We start from the raw sequence: 22,732 nt of genomic DNA, 5'->3' as shown, positions 1-22,732 counted from the left end.
GAAGCAAACACAACCACGTCATCTGCCAAGGATCAAACTCCTAATTTCCATCTCGGTGTTCCCTTCTTTGATTTGGATTCAATTGCACTTCAAGGACGGTGAGGTCATATGAACTGACCTTAATGGTGCATTTTGTTGAACAAGTCAAAACAACTGGAATCCTCCAGCTTTTAGTGTGCAAAGATAGGTGGGATAGGCTCCACCACGCTGGATAAGCAGAACAGAAAATGGGAAGGACGGAAATCTAGTACACACTCAGATTTGGAAGTAGTCTGCCATGCCCCTGACATTTCAAAGATGGCACAGTTGAGTTTGTTCTTCAAATACTGTGTACTTAGAAGTTTAAATAATAGGTATCATACAGGATGGCAGTTTTGAACGCGACTTTAGAGGGCCGCTTTCCCCCTCGCAAATTGTACTTTATGTCACAGTTCCGGTGTATTCACGTGTAATTGTAGTCGGTGGGACACACAAAGCCGCCGTCATTGTGTCGAAAAGGGCGATGGAAACACCTGCAAGACAGTGGTGTCATTTTCTCAGTCTCTCGCTCTCAGTCCGGCGCTTATTATTGCAAGGCAAAGGATGGATCATTTTCAGAAAAAAAGAAAAAAAGCATAAAGAAACGAGCTACAATGGCAAAAGCCCACATTGAGCTAGTTTTGGGACCATTGTCGGGAGTTAAAGCCATTACGGTGTTTACAGGAGACATCGTAATGGGATGTTTAGATAGATTACCTAATAGATCACGTGTATCCCCATGGGATATGTTTTGTCATCCACAAAATGTTTCCTTCGTACCACTGCTTTGTGTGTTTGCCAACAAAAAGTGGTGTGCACCCGGGTAATCTGGAAAAAAAAAAAAAGATAAACTACAATACTAGTTCCAATGTGTCCTGTTGGAATGACAGCATGTTTGTTGACATGCCCGACAAGATCCTGATGTGAGCAGGATGAGCGGCGCAGACTTTTGTTTGCTCTTAAAACTTGGCCAGTCGTAATTGCGTTGCATAGAGAGCGCAAGCGGGAGAAAGAGTGAGAGAAAGAGAGAAAGAGAGGGAGATGCTTGTGTTAGCTCACTAGCTCTGAGCAAACACAAGCCCTTCAAAACCAGTTCAAAGCACTGAAAAGCACTCGCAGCCATTGTGATCGCTCCCCGGGTGAGTTTTGTCATGACTGATTTTCAAAACTTGCAATTCAAGTTAGTCTCGTGTGTTTTGCAGGTGCTGGGAACTAGGATTTTGTTTTTTTGGGGGATTCAGGACCCAGGTAATGCTATGGCTGCCCAGTGTTTTTTAGGTGGTGGGAAATGTGGAATGAAGATTTAAGATTTGTTTGTCACAGGCAATTTCGAGCTATCACGATGTATCGCTTTGGTGCGACACAGCGTCCAACATAAATATTTTGGTTTTCTGATAATAGGTATGATTTTGTACTACGGATAATAAGCAATGAAGATATTAGTCATAATCAGCAGTTAGGTGATACTTGATCCTTTTATACAACATTTACACCCTAAATTCAGTCCAGATTTCTGATCTCTATGTGCTGCAAGGTCAATCAGGAATGCAGGACGACGCAACTTAAACTGCAGAGAAGACCAATCAGAGTTTAATTTTGGCCTCACGGGGCCAGAACACTGGCTCTCCATGGAGTTTTCCCCTCCTCTGATTAGGTGGTCAGAGCTAAACTTGAGGCAAAACAAGCTAACGAAACCCATCGGTCACAATCTGCACACATTAGTGCGTGAATTAATAAGCTTTTCCTGATAAGTAAGATTACTCTTTTTTTCTGTTATTGATTCTTTTCCAGATGATGTGGGCCAGTTCTGTACTGTTATATTTTGAATAGTTTTGCTGGTTTCTGTAATTGTGACGTGGTGGTGGCTGGTATGAGGAGGTGGATTTGAGCCCAAGGCCCAGGTACCAGAAAGCCAGAGCAGCTCGCTGTATTGAGTCTATGTAAAAAGGTGTCAACAAGGCAGCATGCGGCAGGTGCCCCCGACACAAGAAACGACTCTTCCGGCGAATAACTTTTGACAGGTCCTCAGTCACTTTTCACAGGAGCAAGCGCGCAACTGTTGCTAACAAACAACGCTCGGGCTCTCTCGCTGCCGCCTGGTGTTTTGCTCGCCGTTGCCCCGGCAACGGGGTGGAGCCTGGCCCGGCGCTTTAAGAGGCGCCTCGCAGGCCCCGCAGCTCGCAGTCCGCACGCATCCAGACGCGCTGCCACCGCTTCGCTCCTTACGCGCGTGGCCAGCGAGGGAATCCCCACCCCATCCCCCCACCCCAGCCCCCCCCCCCAGGCCCTACAAACACGACCGGCGCCTCCGTGTCTTCCCACAAGCCAAATAATCACTCACCCACGCGTGGGGGGCTTCTTCTTGCGCAGCATGCCTTGACACACAACGGAACGGCTATCGGACCGCCTGGCTTCATCCGAGTTCCAACACTTCTCATGAATGAGGTGACTTTTTTTTTTTTTTGGAAGACCACCACCTTGCAAGGACTTACATCACTTCCATCACTTTTTGTTGTTGTTTTTGTTGTCTATCTGTAGGCAGCCTCCAAATGACGTGGAGATGGCTTTAGGAGGGACCCTGCTGCCATCCATTTCCACCTTCACCAGCCCCGCAGTCAAGACCAAAACCATTGGAAGTGCCAACCTAGTAAGTACAAAAGCCTCCTGCTACTACTTTATGGCGACAACAATGTTATACTTCTCCTTTTAAGGGCAAGCTTTTTTCCTCCAAATTCACTCCCTGTGACTAAAACTTAAACCATACATTTATGAGACCACCAATGTAACGTTGGTCTGTATTAGTAATGGCTGATGTCCCTTTGTTTATATTTCTATCACTACACACCAGTCTGCAGAAGTACTTTACTCCAATAATATTTCCTGTTACAGTAAAGTAGAAACCTACTCAAATATATCACATATTGACGTACAGACTAGTGTAATATGTCACCACGGACCTAAATAGCATTGGTCACAACCCAATTAGTGTTTTTTTTAAGTTTCTACACTTGATAATAAACCACTGAGTTGAAGCTTTTTAAAGAATATGCCAAAGTAGTATTTTATAGAAACAAAACAAAAATAAAATAGTCAAACAATTTCATATTATAGCTACTGAGCTGCTTAGAGAACTGAAAAATTTGTGTTAGTGGCTTACAAGCACAAAAATGAGAGAAAGTCCTCACGATTGGTGAAAATTCACATCTTTTGCATGACAGGTAGGATAATCAGATGTTCAGCTCTATTAATAAGAATGTATATCAAATAAGATACGCCTGACTCAAAAAGCCTTTTGGCAAGAAATGATCAAGAAAATGCAGCGCAGAATGAGCTGGGACTGAAAACCAAACAAAAACATGAAATAGAAATTTACCATTACATAATTACAGCTGTCAGAATGCCATCCCTCCATTTATTTATTCACACATTACATTTCAGAGCAGAGAAAACATGTTAAATGATAATTAAAAAAAAACCTATCATGTGCTGGAATAACTGGAAAAGAATGACAACTTGTATCAGAGTGGTAGTAAAAGAAAAAGTGTGGATCAAAGCATACCACATCATGCCGGATTGGGAGATGTATACATCTATACTCACTGGCTCAGTTAATGGACTGAATAGATTCAAATGATCTGTCATATGGAGCAAATCCCACCTTCAATGACCACAATTTCCCCAAACTGAACTCTGAAAGAGTCATTCCAACCCAATGGGATGCGGTTCTAGACATAGAGTCAGGAAAAGGTACACTGTTGTACTTAAGGGGGGTACAACAGCTTGTCCCAAGGTTACCGACCTCTAGACATTGTTCTACCCACATCTGTTGCATTTCTAGACTCGGAACCTTGACACCCCTGAATCCGATCTATATACAAACTTGGAACATTTAAATGTTGATTGATACCTTAGACTTACAAAAAGGTAGATTGTCATAATGAAGGGGCTAAAATGTCTTGTCTGGCGCCTCCAACATCCAGAGATAGCTGGTCCGACCACATCTGATGCATCGTTCGATGTGGAACCTTGCTAACATTCTTGGTTTGTGTTTTGGACTCTTGGGAAAAGCTCATTGGTTGTTCTTTAGGGGTACAATTTGTTCCATTTTGGGTCGACTTGATACTTGAACTTTAAAGCTTGCAAGCATGTCTGACTCGGGAAACGCGATGAAAAGTTACCTTGGAGTCCCGCCATAACAACCCTCGTCTCATCAAAAGACTTTTTGTTGCTAAGGGTGTACTATTCCAGTCTTTAATAGTCTGTACCTTTCCTCTAGAGATGGAAAGAGGAGCTGTCCCATCTTAGGAGACTCAGTGTGCCAACTGGAAGCTCGGACCCAGACCATCTTACTAGCACCAGCCCCACAAGCCCCAGTATGTCCAAGAAAGACACCGAGCCAGACCTGGACTTGGACTATGACTTCATTCTGTCCAATTCCATGCTCCAGCAGCAGCAGCAGCAGCTGCAACAGCACAACGATATAATGGCATGCGGTTCCGTCCAAGCCCTGCTGCCCAGCTCGCCCGGTTCTTTCTCTTCCTCGTACCCCCTACTTCCGTCTCCTCAGGGCTCAGCCGAGTTGCTTTACACCATCCCGGACATCAGTGACGTCTCGCCGTCCGGGGGCTTTGTGGCGGAGCTCATGAGACCCGAACTGGACCCGGCGTACCTCCACTCCACCAGTCTGCACGGCAAATTTGTGGTCAAGACCACAATGGACCTGGGGGAGTACAACCCCAAGCCTTGCGTTCACGTCGCTTCGGACCGCCCGCCTTCACGAGCGTCGCCACCCTTTACGTGCCACCGGATAAAGCAGGAGGCTCCCAGTAACTGTACCATCTCACAGCCCATGGAACTGCACCGGCAACGGCCCGGCCACCTAGAACTGCACGGCTTCCCTGGAAACGGGGGGCACTCCGCCGTTACGGGCGGCGGCCGCCTGTCCTCGTCCTCGTCGCTCTCGCCCGATCACCCGCTGACCCGTGATCACCAGGTGTTGGGCCACCCTCACTCTCAGATTCCTCTACCTCCCCACGGATACCACCACAGCTCGCCACAGGGATACACCGCCTACCCCCAGCCCACAGCCATGCAGCAGTACCAAGGTAGCGGCTCACGCCACGTCCGACATCCGTGTAATGTATTAGTCGGAGGAAAAGACACGCAGACACTAACAAAGACCAGATTGTCAAAGAAAGCGTTTTTAAATAGAGCCTATACAATATGGTGGCTTGTAATTACAGCCTAAAACAAGCGCTTGAAAGGGATTAAAACCGACATCCCGCAGCCTTGGACGCAAAACCGTCTCTTAATCGTAGAGCTGGAGAAACCAGACCAGATGTTTAGCGAATGAAACATTGTTTTTATTGTATGGCTATGACTTTTTTTTTTTTCCCCACCAGCTATCTGTAGTTCTGACACCACCTTGCATCAAACACCATGACTTACCCCACTCCCCACTGTTTTTTTTTTTTTTTTTTTTTTACACAGACCCCCTCATGGTCTCCAGCGGTGACTGCTTGCCAGAGGAGCCCAAGCCCAAGCGGGGGAGGCGCTCGTGGCCCCGGAAGCGCGTCGCCACGCACACGTGCGACTATGTTGGCTGCGGGAAGACCTACACCAAGAGCTCGCACCTCAAAGCGCATCACCGCACGCACACAGGTAGCCGCGCCAAAATGGACTGCTTTACTTTAGTTCGCCAGGGAATCTTTTACAGCACCTTGCAGTATTAGACATGGACATGTGCGGTGAAGAATGTTTTTCATTTGACAGCAACCATTTACACTGAATGTCTAACCGGTATATAGTGTGATAAAAAATTATGTAAACATTTACTACTTCAATGGTTCTTTGACAAGTGAAACAATTGATTTATTTTAAAGCGCTAAACTTTTGGAGATACAACATTTCAATTGGGGTTAAATTTGATATATTACAACAATAAAAACATTGCAACAGTGTAATAATCAAACTTTGCCACTCATCTTGAAAGAATGTTAAACACACATTTGGGGGCACAGTGGGGACTGTTCACCACATCTGTCTCACAGTTCTGAGGACCTGGGTTGAAGTCCAGCCTCACCTCTGTGGAGTTTGGATGTTCTCACTGTGTTTGTGTGAGTTTTCACTGGCTACTCGAGTTTCTTCCTACGACTGGTAGTTCAGTGAAGATTCTAAATCATCTTTTGCCACTTGGGAATGGTTGTTTGTTTACATTTGGCTTGCGACTGTCTGGTGACCAGTCCAGGGTGTACCGAAAATAGCTGTGATAGGCAACAGCACACTCGCAACCCGAGGGAGGAAAAGATATTTCAAGTTTGCTTGTACGCAACATATATAAATAGGGATGTGTATCGAGAAGTATTCTCCCCCCCCCTCCCCCCCACATATTTAGGATGTGATATTCGGGTCTAGTCAAAGGTTATTTTGTTTTGTAGTAACAAAGAGTGGAAGTATATGGAAACATGATTTCTTGTTTTACTGTCTTACGCTCTGGGTTTTACCACTTTATGCACTTATAACTGAAAATATGAAAAATGGTAGCTTTTAAAAATCTCAAGATCAAAATTATCATTTCTCGTCATAGCAAATAATTTGAAAATTAATGAATGCCATTCCAAACGGCATTTAAGAAGTAAAATTTTACTTGAGTACTACACGAGGGGAGAGGGAAAAAAAAAAGAAAAAAAAGAGTAAGGAAATCTGGTTTGGAGGGCGATGCTGCCACCCAGTGATATTTTATCACAATTGTTACAGATGCACCATTGCAGCTTAGTGTTTTTTTTTTTTTTTGGTATTAAGGTAAGAAAGAAACATTGAAGACGTTTTCTTTTCTAAATTTTGAGGTTTCACTGATCCCGAAAGGAAATACAGCACAGGTATATCTAATATCTAATCTAGGGATGTCCAAACCTTTTTCACTGAAGGCTATTGATCCACTGCAATGTTCAACTTGAATTGCTATAAAACAAAAAGTATTTTTCAATGATTGACTCATTTTTTCCCATTTTTTAAAAACAGTAAAATAAATCAGATTTGTCTTATTCAAATTTTAAAAAGTGCCATCTTCTATTTTTCCATTAGAAAACAAACATATTAAAAAAGCGTTGTGATATTGTGTAACATTCAACCCTTTATTTTTCACATGAATTAAAAATACATTCCTAAACTCAAACTAAAAAAAATCCACATTTGATCACAAATGGTTGGTGTGGGCGAATTTTGGACCCCCCCTGAGATGATGTATGCAGGGACACCTCTGACCCGGTCACCACTGACCTCTGTTTTCCACTTTCCTACTAGGAGAAAAGCCTTACCATTGTGACTGGGAGGGCTGCGGCTGGAAGTTTGCACGCTCCGACGAGCTGACGCGCCACTACAGGAAGCACACGGGCCACCGGCCGTTCCAGTGCCAGAAGTGTGACCGGGCCTTCTCCAGGTCAGACCACCTGGCCCTCCACATGAAGAGACACTTGTGAGGACACGTGGGGGGGACAAAAGAAAAGACATTCAAATGACATGCTGTGGCGTTCACGGCTAAAGACAAATCAAGACGAGACCTGCGAGCGTGGGTCGGAACGGGACCAAAAACTGGAAATCGTCTTTATTTATGGGACCAAACTCAAAGAGGACCAGTAACTGGAATCTGACGTGGAAAACCTCCAGGGGGCTTTATCAAATCACAAACGACACTGTATTAATCATGCATAACTATATTTATATATATATAAATATATCCATAGTCACATTTTCACCTGCCACTTCAGGTGCAATGTTAATTAATTTATGCTGACTGGTGCTCAGTGACTTTTTCCCTACCAAAAAGGTACCAAAGAATTGGTGACAAAAGTGCCATATATTTCATGTTTCTCATCTCTTCCACACTCAAAAATCAGGTTTTGGTGCGGTGACAGCAATCTGAGAAAGCGCTGCAAGTAGCAGAGTGCAATAATTTATATGGAAACCTTCCTATTTTTTTTTATAATGGAATGAGTGCCTCTGAACAAAATGGGGTTATTTTTTTCATTTTGTTTTTACATAGCCAAATTTTTTTAAAAAATGTAATATAATCTTGATCTTTGTACATTTGTAGATAAGAAAAATACTTTTGTTATAACAAAATGTTTTGTATTTTACAGTATAATAAAATGTATTTCAAATAAAATAGCTAGAATTTTGGATCATTCCAACACACATTTTTTAATGTAAATTTAGATAACAAAGACAATATTGGGCAGGGTGCCTGAAGTTCTGGCCTGAACAAGTATAGAGTTGCAAAGACGTTTGAATTTGCAAATTTATCTAGAGCTTTTTTTTTTTTTTTTTAACATTGACTAGAATTTAAAGGTTCCCTTCCATCCTTGCTTTTCTATTTTAGTCATCTTTGTTGTCTCTTTATTGGGTGAATTACAATTTTGGTGGCAATGCGTAAAACGTCCCTTTTGAAGCTACTTACCTTGGTCTTTTCCGCCCAGCATTGGAGACTGCCGGATTTCTCATTAATGTGACATGAGTGAGTGAGCCTTGGTCTGATTGGTTCATGAATCTTCTGCATTTGAATATGGAAAACAGTGCATCTCCCAGCGTGTGCTTGACGCAGCCATGCATTTATCGCGACATTCAATGCTTCAGTGTCTTCTTTTTTCTACCAGTCTGCTCAGGAACTCATTCAGCCATCTGAAAGGGGACATGGATGATAATAAATGGAGGGGATGGATTGAGCTCGTCACCCGCTCCCATTGAATTTAATTAATCTTGCCGAGACAATCATCGATAGCAATAAGAATGCAAGTTTAGCTGTTATCTACCACAGCATAAATTATGAATAGATATGGATAGTTGTCAAACACAATACTTATACTTTAAAGTGTTCATCTATACCTCACAGATTTTATTTTTCGGCAGCAGCTGAAGCTTGCTGGCTTCAAACCTGGAGAAGCCTCGTTGCCGTTCAGCTGAGTTGAGTGAGCAGGTACTTGAATACACACGTCACAATGTCAGCCACTTCAAATCACCCGTTTACAAGACTTGTGCAATTTTTTTACTTTTGTAGTCAGTCGACAAAACGCATTGTCAAAGGTAAATCATGTCACTCTCATTTGTGGATAAAACCGTAGAAAAGAATTGTTTGATTGTCCCCTTAAATGAAAATCAAAGATATACAGTATACTGTTGTTATTAGACCTCTTAAAAAAATTCCAATCACAAAGATTAAAAAATCTTTAAAAACTATTTTTATGATTTGACCACAAAGAACCTGTAATGTTTTGAAACTGTAAAAAAAAAATAAAAAAAAAAATCCAAGAAAATGTAAAGGGAATATCTTGTTTGCCGCCAAGACCTGTCCTTTGAGTTAAAAAAAAACAATCATAAAATGATTTTCCTTTTTGTAAAAATAAATAAATAATTTACATATGCAGTTGCCATTTAAAGATTTTTTTTCTTAATCAAAATGTCAATTCACTTTATATTTTTATTTAATCTTAAGAATAATAATTTAATCTTCAAGCAACAGGTCTTGAAATAAAAACCACCAAAAGTTAGTGATGACTGCCTCCAGTTTTAGATGTTGGTTTAGTCAACACATCTCACAAGGAAAGCTTTAACTCTTAAATGCTTTAAAACTCATGTAAGGAACCAACATTTACGCAAATACTGTAGTGACTCACCAATTGTTGTGGCCTGTGGTGCCCTCTTTCGGAGACCTTGAAAACCAAAACCCTGGAGAGTCATAAGACCGAAACTATTGCATTGTGAACACACCCGGCATGCGGAGGTGACAGTAATACTGTATAAGCATAATCCTAAATAATCATAATGAGTTTATATAGTTGAAATGAAGGGCATACACAGTAGAACACATGGCATTTATTTCAGATTAATATGTGTATAAAGCACATAGACCCAGCTGGTTCACATGCTTAGGTTTGTGTGTGCATGTGTGAGAGGGGTGGGGGTCTCATGGTTATTAACACAAAAATTAAGAATTAGAAAAAAAAGATGGTATGTGTAAATTATACAGCCGTTTTAAACCATATTGATTTTCCTTTATATAGAAAAAAAAATCATTACTGTATTTGGAAAAATAAAAAAAGATTATTAATCAACAGAGTGGTAAATAAATTCATTTTTCAGGAGTTAGGGATGCAAATGGAATGTATATTTGTACTCAATAGTGCCAATCAAATTTAAGAAAAAAAAAGTGAAAGTCAGATCATCTCTCAATCGTCATCAAAGTTCTGCTGTAAAAGGAAGTTGGCAGCCAAGTTCTCGTTCTTCTCACACGCGAAGTAAGCTTGTATGACCAGTCCCTCCGGAAAGCCTAACGCTTTTAACTGAAACATACACAAAAGATATGCACAAATAAGATGGGAAAAACACCTTGTGGAATCTCCAGTGGAACAAAACTTTCCATGAAACTTCAAGCTGCGAGCAGACATTTGGCGGTTCGCAATCGCAAAGATCCCGTCGGCACCCGTTCCCCAGACAAGCGATTGACGGTCTGCAAACGTAAACGTCCATCGGCGTCCCCACGGGTTGACATACAGCATCACAAAAAATCACGTGATGAAAGAAATGGTCGAGAAGATGGAAAACTTTAGCTATGTTGGCAACACTGCATATTTCTATTCTATACGGAAGTTAAAAATGTTCCTTCACCATCAGTGCCGTGCTTCTGTGAAGGGGAAAAAAAAAAAGAAAAAAAAAAAAAAAAGGCTAAATCCAAAGGCAAAAGCAACCATTGTGAATCATTTATATCGGGTAATTTAATTCCAAATTTGGAGATTCCACTGAATAGTATCCCCCCCGTGTACTCACCCTTTCAATGGCTTCCTTCTCCTGGGGTGTGACCTGAATGTAGCTCATATTGCTGCCACTTTGCGAGTTGCTCTGCGCCCCTCCAGAGCCCCCAGAATCGTCTGTCATGGGCCCAGGCGACTCGGGAAGAGGCTCGTTTAGCATCTGAATGAAGTGCTCCTGGTGGTTGCTGATCTCCTGCAACGGGAGAAAATAGAACGTTCGTAGTGGAGATGTAGCGCTACCCTGACCAACGAGCTTGTTTCATTCTGGAAACAAGCTTGTACTCAATTTAGTACTCGATGATGAAATTATTTTAAATGAATGATTCCACCACACAACACAGGAAAAGTGTACTGAAAACTATAGAACAAAAAATAGATCTTATTGTGATGTAGGTGAGGAGGGTGTGTTGGAGTATAAGGAGGGATTTTTTTATTTATTTGTGATGAAAGTCAAGACTTACAAAGAAGAAAATAAGTATTTGAACACCCTGCTATATTGCAAGTTCTCCCACTTAGAAATCATGGAGGGGTCTGAAATTTTCATCCAAGGTGAATGTCCACTGTGAGAGAGATAATCTATAAAGAAAAATCCACAAATCACAATGTATGATTATTTAACGATTTATTAGTGTGACACCGCTGCAAATAAGTATTTGAACACCTGTCTATCAGCTCGAATTCTGACCCTCAAAGACCTGTTAGTGCGCCTTTAAAAGTCCACCTCCACTCCATGTATTATCCTGAATCAGATGCACCTGTGCGAGGTCGTTAGCTGCATAAAGACACCTGTCCACCCCATACAATCAGTAAAACTCAAACTTATAACATGGCCAAGACCAAAGAGCGGTCCAAAGACACCAGAGACAAAATTTTTCAACTCACCACGGCTGGAAAGGGCTAACGAGAAATTGCTAAGCAGCTTGGTGAAAAAAAGTTCACTGTTGGAGCAATCATTAGAAAATGGAAGAAGCTAAACATGACGCTCAATCTCAATCGGAGTGGAGCCCCATGCAAGATACCTCGTGGGGTCTCAATGATCCTTAGAAAGGTGAGGAATAAGCCCAGAACTACATGACAGGAATTGGTCAATGACCTGAAGAGCTGGGATCACCGTTTCCAAGGTGACTGTTGGTAATACACTAAGACGTCATGGTTTGAAATCATGCATGGCACGGAAGGTTCCTTCATCAAAGCATTGAAGATGGGTCGCGGCTGGGTCTTTCAACATGACAATGGCCCGAAGCACACAGGCAGGAAAACCAAGGAGTGGCTCTTTAAGAAGCATATCAAGGTTCTGGCGTAGCCTAGCCAGTCTCCAGACCTAAACCCAATAGAATATCTATGGAGTGAGCTGAAACTCCGTGTTTCTCAGCGACAGCCCAGAAAATTGTCTGATTGAGAGAAGATCTGTGTGGAGAGGGCCAAAATCCCTTCTGCAGTGTGTGCAAACCTGGTGAACTACAGGAAATGTTTGACCTCTGTAATTGCAAACAAAGGCTACTGTACCAAATATTAACATTGGTTTTCTCAGGTGTTCAAATACTTATTTGCAGCTGTATCACACAATAATAATAATTAAAAAAAAAAAAAAATCATACATTGTGATTTCTGGATTTTTTTTTTAGATTCTCTCTCTCACAGTGGACATCCATTTATGATGAAAATTTCAGACCCCCCCATGATTTCTAAGTGGGAGAACTTCCAATATAGCAGGGTGTTCAAATACTTATTTCTTCACTGTATGTCACACTACACAGAAGATATCCACCCCCAAAAAAACAAACATGCTAGACATTTCATTCTGTCGTCTTACGTCTATAATAGGTCCAAACCGTTGCTCATGGATTATGTCACACTACAATAGGTTTTGTTGTCTCTGACAAAACATGTTTGGCCCGATCCGGGAAATCCACCGCATTACCTTATCACACAATATCAGGGCTAAAATTTTGCCATCCAATCTAGGCATTAGTGGAAAATGGGGTTTAAATACTACATGTGTCTTACATGTAAGGGTCTGTACTTACCTGCAGGAGCTCTGGATTTTCCCTTCCGATCTCTTGCAGGAGAGCGGGAAGCAGTGAGGCATTCTGCTGGATCAGGTGCCGCATCATGTGGAACTGAGGCTGATTCCTCAAGAAATTCAGCGGATTATCTGCCAGAACAACCATTAAATCAATCCAATACGTAAGGATTAAACAAGAAATCAGTGGGGGCTGCAGAGTGAGCTACCTGTACCCTGGGAGGCACCCACGCTATCTGGTTCATGTATATCTCCCGTGGGTCCAGCAGGAGGTCCACTCAACCCAGTTTCAGATCCCCTAGCCTGGACCAGGTCCCTGCCTGGAATACCCTGCGGAGGAGTCATGATATCCTTTATATCTGTACAAGGTATAGAAAGACATTTAAAATACTTGTCTGACAGCGACAACTGCTTGCTAAACAACAGATGAGTACTGGGTGTCAAAACTTTACACCCTTGTCCCAGTTTTACAAAATATATTGAACCACACAATGTCATACCTTTACATTTCCGAAACTAACTCCATAAAGGATAAAATAAAATGTGGCCCGAACCCTTCCTGTTTGTGCCATTTCTACAGAAGAGCGACATAAGAAAAGATACAAAATTGCCAGGACAACATAGTCAACGCCATTGTTTCAGCAGAAACTCTACATTGTCCAAGTCAGTTAACTATTGTCTTTTCAGGTAGTGTCAAAAAACCTTCACGCATATATCATCCCGCTTCTGTTTAGTCACTGCAAAGGTGGAAAAATATAAATAAATAAAATAAAGAGTCTACTTAACACCTGCATTTCAGGTCGGTCTTGATGATAGAGAATATCAAGGAGAAAAAGGACTAGAAAATGCCATCTTTTCAGGGAAATATGAGGGCCTAACAGATTATACCACCTGTGCTATGACTTCCATGGGCTAGAAATTGGTGACTTGACTTCTCCCCCCCTCATTCCATGTTTGACACGGAATGACACAAAAGAGAGGCAGAAAATGCCAGCTTTTCAGGCAGTGTAAAAGGGTCTTCTAACAGTTTGTCTCTTTTACAGTTTGGATATTACTTGCAAATCCAATCAATCCATTAATTTTTTGACCTGCTTATCCTCATGAAGGGCACGGGAGTGCTGGAGCCTATTCGAGCTGAGTATGCCCCCACTGGTTGGCAGCCAATTACAGTATTACTTCCAAGTATGACAGAAAATTACCAGGTCAAGTTCTTCCCATATTCACCGTTGGTGATGTTTATATGAAACCGCAACACACAAAAAGGCAGATAAATGTCAAATTTTAAAGGGTGTGCAAAGGTGACTTAACACAGATGGTGTCCTGCCTCGATTACAGTTCTGATACGACCTCCTCGCGCAGAAAATTATATGGTTGACTTCATCGCCCCCATTCTGTGTCAATGCCATTTCAAATAACAGTAAGAAAAAAAAAAACACGGAAAAATGCCCACTTCTACAGACAGCTTACAAGGTGCTTTAATTTTACACAAATGCATCTTATACCTCTGATACTACCTCCAAGGGTGGAAAATTCCCATCTCGATTGATTGAGGGTTCTCACCGAGAGCAGGTACTCCACGGCTCGGTCGGGATTGTTGAAGCTGGCTCTTAGCGCCTCCACAACCTGCTCTCTCTCATAGCCCATTAGCATCATCTCTGTCACCATGGCGTCGTACGACGCGCCAGTCACTGCAATAGAAATAAAGTGCACTTTGGAGGTTAGCCCAAATCTTTGGGAAACCATGTCTTACATGTCAAACATAGTTTGAGACATATATAATGTTGACACCACAATGGACCTCTTTCATATGCCGGAGTTGAAACAATTCTGCAAAGAAGAGTGGGAGAAAATTCCCCCAGAGCGATGCCAAAGACTCATCAGCAAGTATCACAAACACTTGATTTCAGTTATTGCACAATCCATTATTAAGTTCAAGGGGCAATTACAATTTCATAGAGAGTCAGAAAAGTTAGATTTTTTTAATGCCTTAATAAAATGAATTATAACTTGAAAACTGCATTTTGTATTTCCTTGAGTTGTCTCTGTGAGTGATATTAGAATTAGTTTGATGACTTGAAACCTTTGTGCGTGATACGTATGCAAAAAAAAAAAAAAAAAAAAAAAAACAACCGAAAAGAAATCAGGAAGGGGTGCATACTTTTTCACGACACTGTTTGGAATAAACTGTACAGAATTTGAGTCAGTTTAAAGTCCACGTGATAAACATGATTCTGGGCGGCGCAAATATGCTTTTATGAACATTTTTTATTGCTTCAAGATAGAGGTTTTTGAGCCAAACAATTTTGTGGTCAACTTAGCCGAGTTAAACAATTTTATTTTAGAGGCCTAAACATCATTACATTAGTGGTTGAATGTATGATGGTGACAGTTGGGACTTTTGGCTCTCAGGGGAATTTCTATTTCAATTTTAAACAAAATAGAGATCCACCAGCATCACCTGACACTGCATTAAACTTTAAAACAAAGCGAGGTCTTACCAACATTTGAACCTGCCTCGTCCATAAGGTTCCCAAAATTCTCCCAGACACTGGAGAGAAAGCAGACTAGCATAAGTCAGGAATGTCAATGCCACAAAAGGCAAGACATTGCTGCCATTTTCACACAGTTACCCCCTTGGGGGAGGAGCCGGGTTAGCAGGAGTCGCAGCAGGTCGCCTCGCTTCTGGTTGACCGTCCGCTGGAAGTCGTGTCGTTGGGTTGTGCGGAGTGGATGATGGCGTTGGAGAAGGCGCTGTGCTTGCTGTCGACGTGGCTGGCGTCGGCTGAGATGGAGCGGCCTTTTTAGGCTTTATAAGGACACAAATACACATGATTTACACAACTTCTCTCTCTCTCTCTCTCTCTCTCTCTCTCTCTCTCTCTCTCTCTCTCTCTCTCTCTCTCTCTCTCTCTCTTCTCTCTCTCTCTCTCTCTCTCTCTCTCTCTCTCTCTCTCTCTCTCTCTCTCTCTCTCTCTCTCTCTCTGTCTGTCTGTCTGTGTGTCTGTCTGTCTGTCTGTCTGTGTGTCTGTCTGTCTGTGTGTGTGGAGAAAGCAAAAGAGAGACTGTAAATAGGAGGCCAGGTTGCTGGAACGTGCCTTTATCTGTGTGTGATCAAGAGACGGATGATAGGCTGACGTCATTTTCTTTTTTTTGGCACGCCGTCACGCAATCGACCAAAACTGCCTCCTGATTGACACTTTGAGCACCCCTGCCCTAAAACTTCACCAAACATCAAACTAGCTACTTCACGTTACAATGACTTTATAAACAAAAACGTCAGTATCGGAAACACTAACTTTGTATCTCATCTGTGTGTAGGTATAGGAATCCACTATTTTTTTTCCCTGCATCTCATTTCAAATTAATTAATTTTACTGATCTCTGGCAAGGTTATTTTTATAACATCCTGACTTCTTCCGTGTGTACTAGGGATGAAAATCTCAGCGACGAGGTCAAACTGGTACATATCTAGATACAAAGGTAACAATTCACTGAAAACAATGATATCTTTACAGGTAAAACGATACAATTACATTCAGTATGGGAGCGATAGGATTGAGTCTATGCAGAAAAAAAATAGCTACCTTTGTACGTGTGACAATCATAAAGAACCCGACTTAACTCAATTCTATAAAATGACATTTTTCTCCATCTTTTTTAAAAACATATATTAAAAGACCACTTAACCTGAACATTATTGCTTTATGCCACTCTAAAAAATAAAAACTCAATGTTACCCCGAGGACTCAAGAAGAAGCATTTGTTTGCTGAGTTACAGCTGAAGGAAATTGGTGAGATCTTTGAAACAGTCTGCATGTTTACAATCTGCAGTGCATATTTCGCTGGCGGACGTGACATAAGGTATGTAACGTGACATCACATTCAATGTTTACGACTTCTGTTGGAACGCTACTTTGCTATCGCCGTGACCATGAAAGTCCCATAACTACTGAAGAGCTATTTCATGTTGAAATAGAGATATGCAGTTTAACTAGTAATGTCGCTAGTTTCCTGCACTGGTGGTTTTGGTTGTCAACATAACATTACCTGAGCTCGAGACCTCTTGCGCTTGATTTCTGAGATGAAAACCGTCAAACCTCAGGCAACCAATTCCTAGCCTCACAATATCCTGTCATCAGCCCGACAACCGACGTATGTAAGGATTACTGGCAGATTTTGAATTGATAAAGGAGTCTGCTACCGACAGTCATAACTCTCGCCTTCACGAGTGGCTATGTAGTTGGATCGGTTTATCGTTCCCAAACTAACTGTGTACTCTTTAAAATAAGAGGCTACATGCTTAAAACGGGAATTCAAGTTAAAACTAACCCAGATAAACCATTTGACGTGGTAAAACAGTCACAAATAATTTCAACAATACTATATTTAACTTTTAGCTGAAACAGTAATTAATTAATATTAAGTCAACAGGGTTAGTGCCACACACATTCCATTTCGGTTCATAGGTTGGACATTTATAGATGTTGTGAAGAATGCCAAGTCAAATGTTCATTTTAGTATATGCTGTAGGCTGCTAACAAAATTGATCATAATTTGGGACACCCTGTATTTAAACTATGCATTTTTTGTACCCAGCCCACTACAAGAATCAGAATCGACAATCATTTGGAACCAGAACCGAAATGAAAAATTTAATCTGGACCATAATCGCTCAAATTTAAACGATGACCCAACCCAGTGGGATCCACCCTGGACTGGTCGCCAGCCAAATGCAGGGCACAAAACAGCCATTCAGAATAATGGACAATCCTAGAGTGAATGAACACGCTTGTTTTTAAAAATGTGAGAGGAAACCAGAGTGCCTGGAGAAAACTCACTGACCATCCAGCGCTAATTATTTTGTTCATTATTTATCACATTATTATTTTGACAAACATATCCCCTGTACCTTTGTCACCATGACGACCACAAAATTCATCTCATCAATTTTGTATTCTTTGAGGATGGAATCATCGCTCAGGATTTTACCTGTGGGACAAAAAGTAAACTAATGAATATTTAAAAAATAATTTCACGAGATTTGTTCAATTCTATTCTAATGCAATTAAAAAAGTGCGAGGATATATATATTTGTATATATATATTCTTAAAATATTTTGTGAATGCCTCATTCATTTCTCGTGCTTGCCCAGGTGGTGGCACACCGAAAATGATGTAGAAGAAAAGGAAAGAACAGTAATGAGGCATTTTGCTGAGCAATGGGCAAAACATGATTATAAAATGCTCATTAAAAACATGATTTTGAGTTTCTATAGTGGCTGAAATGAGTTTCCTCCGCAGGGTGTCTTGGCTCTCCCTTAGAGAAATGATAAGAAGCACGGCCATCCGGGAGGGGCTCAGAGTAGAGCTGCTACTCTGTGAGGATGCCTTCTGGATGTCTGCCTGGTGAGGTATTCCGGGCACATCCCTGGACCAGACCCTGGCTACGACCCAGGGGAAGCTGGAGAGACTAGACCTCCCAGCTTGCCTGGGAACACTTAAGGATCCCCTCAGAAGAGCTGGAGGAAGTGGCTGGGGAGCAGGAAGTCTGGGCTTACCTCCTAAAACTACTTCCCCGGTCACCCTACCTCAGTGGACCAAGTCTTTTAAGTCTGGAATTGGCCGATGTTGTTCACTTTTACTCATTGCAATGGGGAAAGATGAGTTAAGTCTTTTGAGTTACAAGTGATGTCACAGTTATGTCAAGGCACCACTGTTTTTTTTTGTCAAAGCATAGGAACAAATAATACATTCAGTTTAAACATCCAGTGTAACAAAATCCAAGAACAGTACCAGCATAGATGAGTTTTTGCCCTGCAACAGGAAAATTGTCCTTGCCCTTCTCTTGTTCAATCCTCTTCTTTAATGCTGTTACCTGTAACCAAATCATGGCGCACTAAATCATCGTTTTACCATTTTGTACGACAGTATTTGCCCAGACACAACGTTAGGTACATGTACACACATTTAAAGGCATACAATCCAAGGTACAAAGTGCACTTTGTTTGCATAAACTGAAGCTGAACACTCAGTTACCGTTGAAAGTTACTCTAGATGTTATCAATGTTTTTTACTACCATCTTTAAGACGCTTGTGATTTTAATAAAATCACAATGATTGTAGAATACCGTTCAAAAGTAGCTTTGATCTTAACGTATGTAATAAATTCATAATGGCGGGACACGGGTTTTATTTTACTTGGTAAAAAGTGAGTTGGGGGCTATGGCTGAATGCTGGGACGACTTTTCAGATCTGGAAACACGACAGTGACAATCATGACTATAAATTCACATACAAGGTAAGCCGGGAGAATTCTGAAAGTCCCAAAACGCACACTATTCTTACTTTTCAACAATCCACACAAATAGGTGTTAAAAGATGCAGACATAGGTCTTGCTTCGAGCACATATCCAACTCCCATTCCGCCTCCCGCCCCCTACTACTCGCAAAATAGCATGCATTTTGACACTTACCGTCTCCTCCTCGTCAATGTCGATTTTGAACGTCTGCTGTTGCAAAGTTTTCAAAGTGATCAGCATTTTGGCGGTGTAGTTATATCCACAGACGGGGTACAAACGAGATATTTTTTTAACTTGCGGGAATCTGTGACGCTTTCGCTGGCTCATTACAAACTGTCAGCCGCCATGCCGCTTCGGTGCAACTCTTCTTCTACGCCTTTCTGCACTCTTCTTCGATGGTATTCCACGTAGAGCGGGCTGTCATTAAAATTTAACTACACTAACAATAAAAACAAAAGCGTCAATATAGAGCATAGCAATCATGCATATATTTTTTCTCTGTAAAATACTGGCTACGTGAATCGTTAATATATGTTATAATCGTTATAAAATAAAAACGTTTCGCGAGTTCGCTGTAATCTAGTTGTCTGGTTGGTATTTAACTTTTTTCTTTAAACGATAAACTAACTGTTCGGTTCGGTTACACTATGAGAGCTAATTACCCGTGCGGTGTGTGCTCATCTTTGTCCACTCAAGACTCTAACCACGATGCGCTTGTCTTTATACATTAGGTTAAAAGGCGTGACGTCAGCCGTACGTATGCTTTAAAAAAATCTGAGTATGGATGGATGATTCAATTCTTCTTAACTCTTTATAGTCTTATTATAGAACTGCAGGTTCGAGAGGAATGCTATTTCAGCTATTTTTGCATGTCATGTATGTATAACATCTAACAATATAGTTAACTTTAACCTGATTGGCTGGGAACCAGTTCAGGGTGTACCCAACCTCGTTCCAAGGTGGCATAGACTCCATTCAGCACTCCCTTGTGAGGCTAGTTGGTGGGTCCAGAAAATATTGTAAAAGTATAAGCATTTTGCCTGCAGCTTGACTTTTGAATACATCGCCAATATGGCCAGTTTCCAGGTTGCAGAAGTGATGTGTGTTGGAATAAGATTGTGTACATGTTTAATTTTTGAGTACATTTGATTCAAAAACAAGCTAACCATTATCAACTTGAATCGATGGTGTTTTATGCTTGGACTCAGGTCAGAACCATCTATCCATAACTATGCAATTGCCGTGTATTGATTGGCCTACTTGTGCTCAGTAGCGAGGGAATCACTGATCTGAAGTCACACATATGCATGAATCTGTCACTGTTCATATAAGCCTCCATCCATCTGGCCTTTTTCTTTGGCAAGAGTTCATCTTCACCCTCGTCTATCTTTGCACACCCCCACGTTGTGTCCTTCTTTACCCGTCATCTGAGACGATAAAGCAGATTAAAAATCTGATCCTCTGCGATCTAGAAATAGTGCTTAAGACCTGACGTCCAACACGAGAACGCATCTCGGCAATGTTTCCCCCCAAACCCCGGCGAACATGCTGAATTTCCACAGAACAAATGAGGACAACTAAGCGTTATCTGATACTTTATTATCAAGTTAAAAAAAAGACAATGAATTACAGTATGTACAGAATATCCAGAGATAACATGGAATCAAATTGTAAACAATCATCCTAGGCAACGATCACAACCCATCAGGGATTTAGATTGAAACGGGAAGAAAAAGGCAGAGGACAGATTCTAGTGTCAATCTATGGATCAAACAAACGAAACGAAAAACATGTAGAAAGTATCCAGTGTGTTGTCAGCAGAGACTCACTTTTGGGTCAAGCGGGTTTTTTTTTTCTTCTTTACAGTCATAATCAGACTGTGATCACACAGTGAGGGATCGTCAGTCACAAACTATTCAAATCGTCACAGAACCACACACACACGCAAAAAAAAACCCCAAAAAAACATCACGGTCCTCAAATTCCCAGATTGTCCCGACATCTGGTTTTCACAACGGGAAGAGGGCCAACCGGGCAAGAACTCGGCACTGAACCAACAGCTATGACTCTACGCTGAAATCGGGAAAAGAGGAGCGCAGACAGGCTGATATTTTCCTGCCTTTTGTCAACTACAGACATGTGGTGATGGATACAAATATTTAGGATTAACAGGAACCGGATCGCTAAGACTGAAAGGTTGACTTGTGAAGCAGCAGCTATGCCATATTCAGAATGGGGGGTACAAAGTTGACCCAACTATTTACCAACTTCAGAGGTAGTATCAAAGCCGTACCAGAAATGGGAGTACATGCGTAACACCTCCTTTACTTTGCCTGCATAAAGCAGACATTTTCACACATTTTATTTTCGTGTCTACAGTACTGTGATAAAGTATTGAATTTCTTGTATTTTTGGATAGTATCTCCACTATAAGGTTTAAGATCATTAAAGAATGTTAAGTAACGTTACAGAAAATGCTTCATTACAGCAGTTGTTATGGAAAGACGGCCCAATCAGTTCTTAGGTTTAGGGGGCCATTATTTTTTTCCATACAGGTCCAGGCAAGTGCAGTCCCCCCCCCCCCCCCCATGATAAATGAAATCGGAATTTAAAAACACTTTATGTTCACTTGGGTTATATTTGTCCATTTACATTTGTTTGATGATCTGAAATGAAAGTGGGGAAACTGCAAAAATTGAAGATCCGGGCCAATACTTTATTTCCCCAGCACTGTAAACCACATTAAGACGAAATTGAGGTACGTTGTTTACCCGGTCCATCTTGGAAAGTCGCATCGGAAATGTAACCAAGGTGTAATGAGGGATGCGTGTAAAGCCCTTTTTACACTGCCTATGAAAGTTGGTTACTTTTCTTTGTTTCATTCTGTATATGCGGCAGACATGGAATTGGGTAAAACCTGCCAGAACTAGGTGGTGTATAGAACCCCTTTTACTTTGCCTGTAAAAGCCGTTTATTTTATTTTTACTTTTTTTGATTTGATTATTTGCTGACATGGAAGGACGGTACGAAGTCGACCCGACCAATTTTGCCTTGCAGGTCCTATTTGAACTATAATTGAGGGGCGTAAAGGCTTTTTTACACTGCCTATAACAGCTGGTATATTTTTCCACCTTTTACCCATTGTTCTGAATAGATGGAACTGACGAGTCGGCGGACAAAGTTGACCCCACCAGTTTCTGCCTTAGACGTCCTCCTAAAAGTGCCATAGTGGAGCCTTGTGTGTAAAGCACTTTTCCACTTCTTGGACAACAAACATTTTTTTCCTCTTACGTTTTCCAGTATGTATGTATACATACTGCACTGAAATAAAATAGGTGAATAGAAGTCATCACAAAAATGGTCTTCCTTCAAATGTTAACATCCGAGCCGTAATCGGCAGAACACCTGGCAAGTTTTCGTTCCTTGCTGCCAATATCTAGCTTCGCTGAAAAGTGGCCATATGTGATGCAACGATTCTAGCTCACTGAGTGGGACACTTTGCTCCAGCTCAATGGAAATATTTCGTTGTTAATATGTAGCAGCTTAAAGCAAGAGAAGACCTACTCAAACACCGTACAACCGCACCAATC

General features: G+C 41.5%; 2 protein-coding genes across 8 annotated transcripts; one reads left to right on the top strand and one right to left on the bottom strand.

Moving 5' to 3' along the window:
• The first annotated feature begins 2,323 nt into the window (after positions 1-2,323).
• klf4 (Kruppel like factor 4) lies at positions 2,324-8,232 on the top strand. Of its 3 annotated transcripts, none has more exons than XM_061801415.1 (5): positions 2,324-2,463; positions 2,561-2,665; positions 4,295-5,123; positions 5,509-5,679; positions 7,321-8,232. In XM_061801415.1, the coding sequence occupies exons 1-5, from the start codon at positions 2,455-2,457 to the stop codon at positions 7,494-7,496; spliced, it is 1,290 nt and encodes a 429-aa protein (XP_061657399.1). In that variant the 5' UTR covers positions 2,324-2,454; the 3' UTR covers positions 7,497-8,232. The 3 variants fall into 3 exon arrangements, with proteins under 3 accessions (XP_061657399.1, XP_061657398.1, XP_061657400.1); XM_061801414.1 differs by having other exon boundaries at positions 2,557-2,665; positions 7,321-8,231; XM_061801416.1 differs by lacking the exon at positions 2,324-2,463 and having other exon boundaries at positions 2,619-2,665; positions 4,277-5,123; positions 7,321-8,231.
• Positions 8,233-9,867: 1,635 nt separating this feature from the next.
• Positions 9,868-19,961, bottom strand: rad23b (RAD23 homolog B, nucleotide excision repair protein). 5 transcript variants are annotated; one of them, XM_061801867.1, is made up of 13 exons: positions 19,805-19,961; positions 19,317-19,581; positions 18,637-18,718; positions 17,753-17,832; positions 15,474-15,649; positions 15,342-15,391; positions 14,404-14,531; positions 13,053-13,173; positions 12,848-12,975; positions 10,837-11,013; positions 10,678-10,693; positions 10,431-10,519; positions 9,868-10,353 (listed from the first exon to the last, which is right to left on the bottom strand). In XM_061801867.1, the coding sequence occupies exons 2-13, from the start codon at positions 19,467-19,469 to the stop codon at positions 10,297-10,299; spliced, it is 1,257 nt and encodes a 418-aa protein (XP_061657851.1). In that variant the 5' UTR covers positions 19,470-19,581; positions 19,805-19,961; the 3' UTR covers positions 9,868-10,296. The 5 variants fall into 5 exon arrangements, with proteins under 5 accessions (XP_061657851.1, XP_061657853.1, XP_061657852.1 ...); XM_061801869.1 differs by having other exon boundaries at positions 13,059-13,173; XM_061801868.1 differs by having other exon boundaries at positions 19,317-19,576; positions 19,805-19,932.
• Positions 19,962-22,732: the final 2,771 nt, after the last annotated feature.

Source organism: Syngnathoides biaculeatus, chromosome 17 (assembly GCF_019802595.1).
Source record: "Syngnathoides biaculeatus isolate LvHL_M chromosome 17, ASM1980259v1, whole genome shotgun sequence".
NCBI lineage: Eukaryota > Metazoa > Chordata > Actinopteri > Syngnathiformes > Syngnathidae > Syngnathoides > Syngnathoides biaculeatus.
This window is presented reverse-complemented; position numbering and strand designations above follow the sequence as displayed.

Coding starts and splice junctions, on each gene's coding strand:
- rad23b (XM_061801867.1), bottom strand. CDS start 19,469: ATGAGCCAGCGAAAGCGTCACAGATTCCCGCAAGTTAAAAAAATATCT. Junction 14,532..15,341: donor CGAGGCAGGTTCAAATGTTG/GTAAGACCTCGC, acceptor TTTCTATTGCAG/TGACTGGCGCGTCGTACGAC. Junction 12,976..13,052: donor GGGTGCCTCCCAGGGTACAG/GTAGCTCACTCT, acceptor TTGTTCTGGCAG/ATAATCCGCTGAATTTCTTG.
- klf4 (XM_061801415.1), top strand. Junction 2,666..4,294: donor CCATTGGAAGTGCCAACCTA/GTAAGTACAAAA, acceptor CCTTTCCTCTAG/AGATGGAAAGAGGAGCTGTC. Junction 5,124..5,508: donor AGCCATGCAGCAGTACCAAG/GTAGCGGCTCAC, acceptor TTTTTTACACAG/ACCCCCTCATGGTCTCCAGC.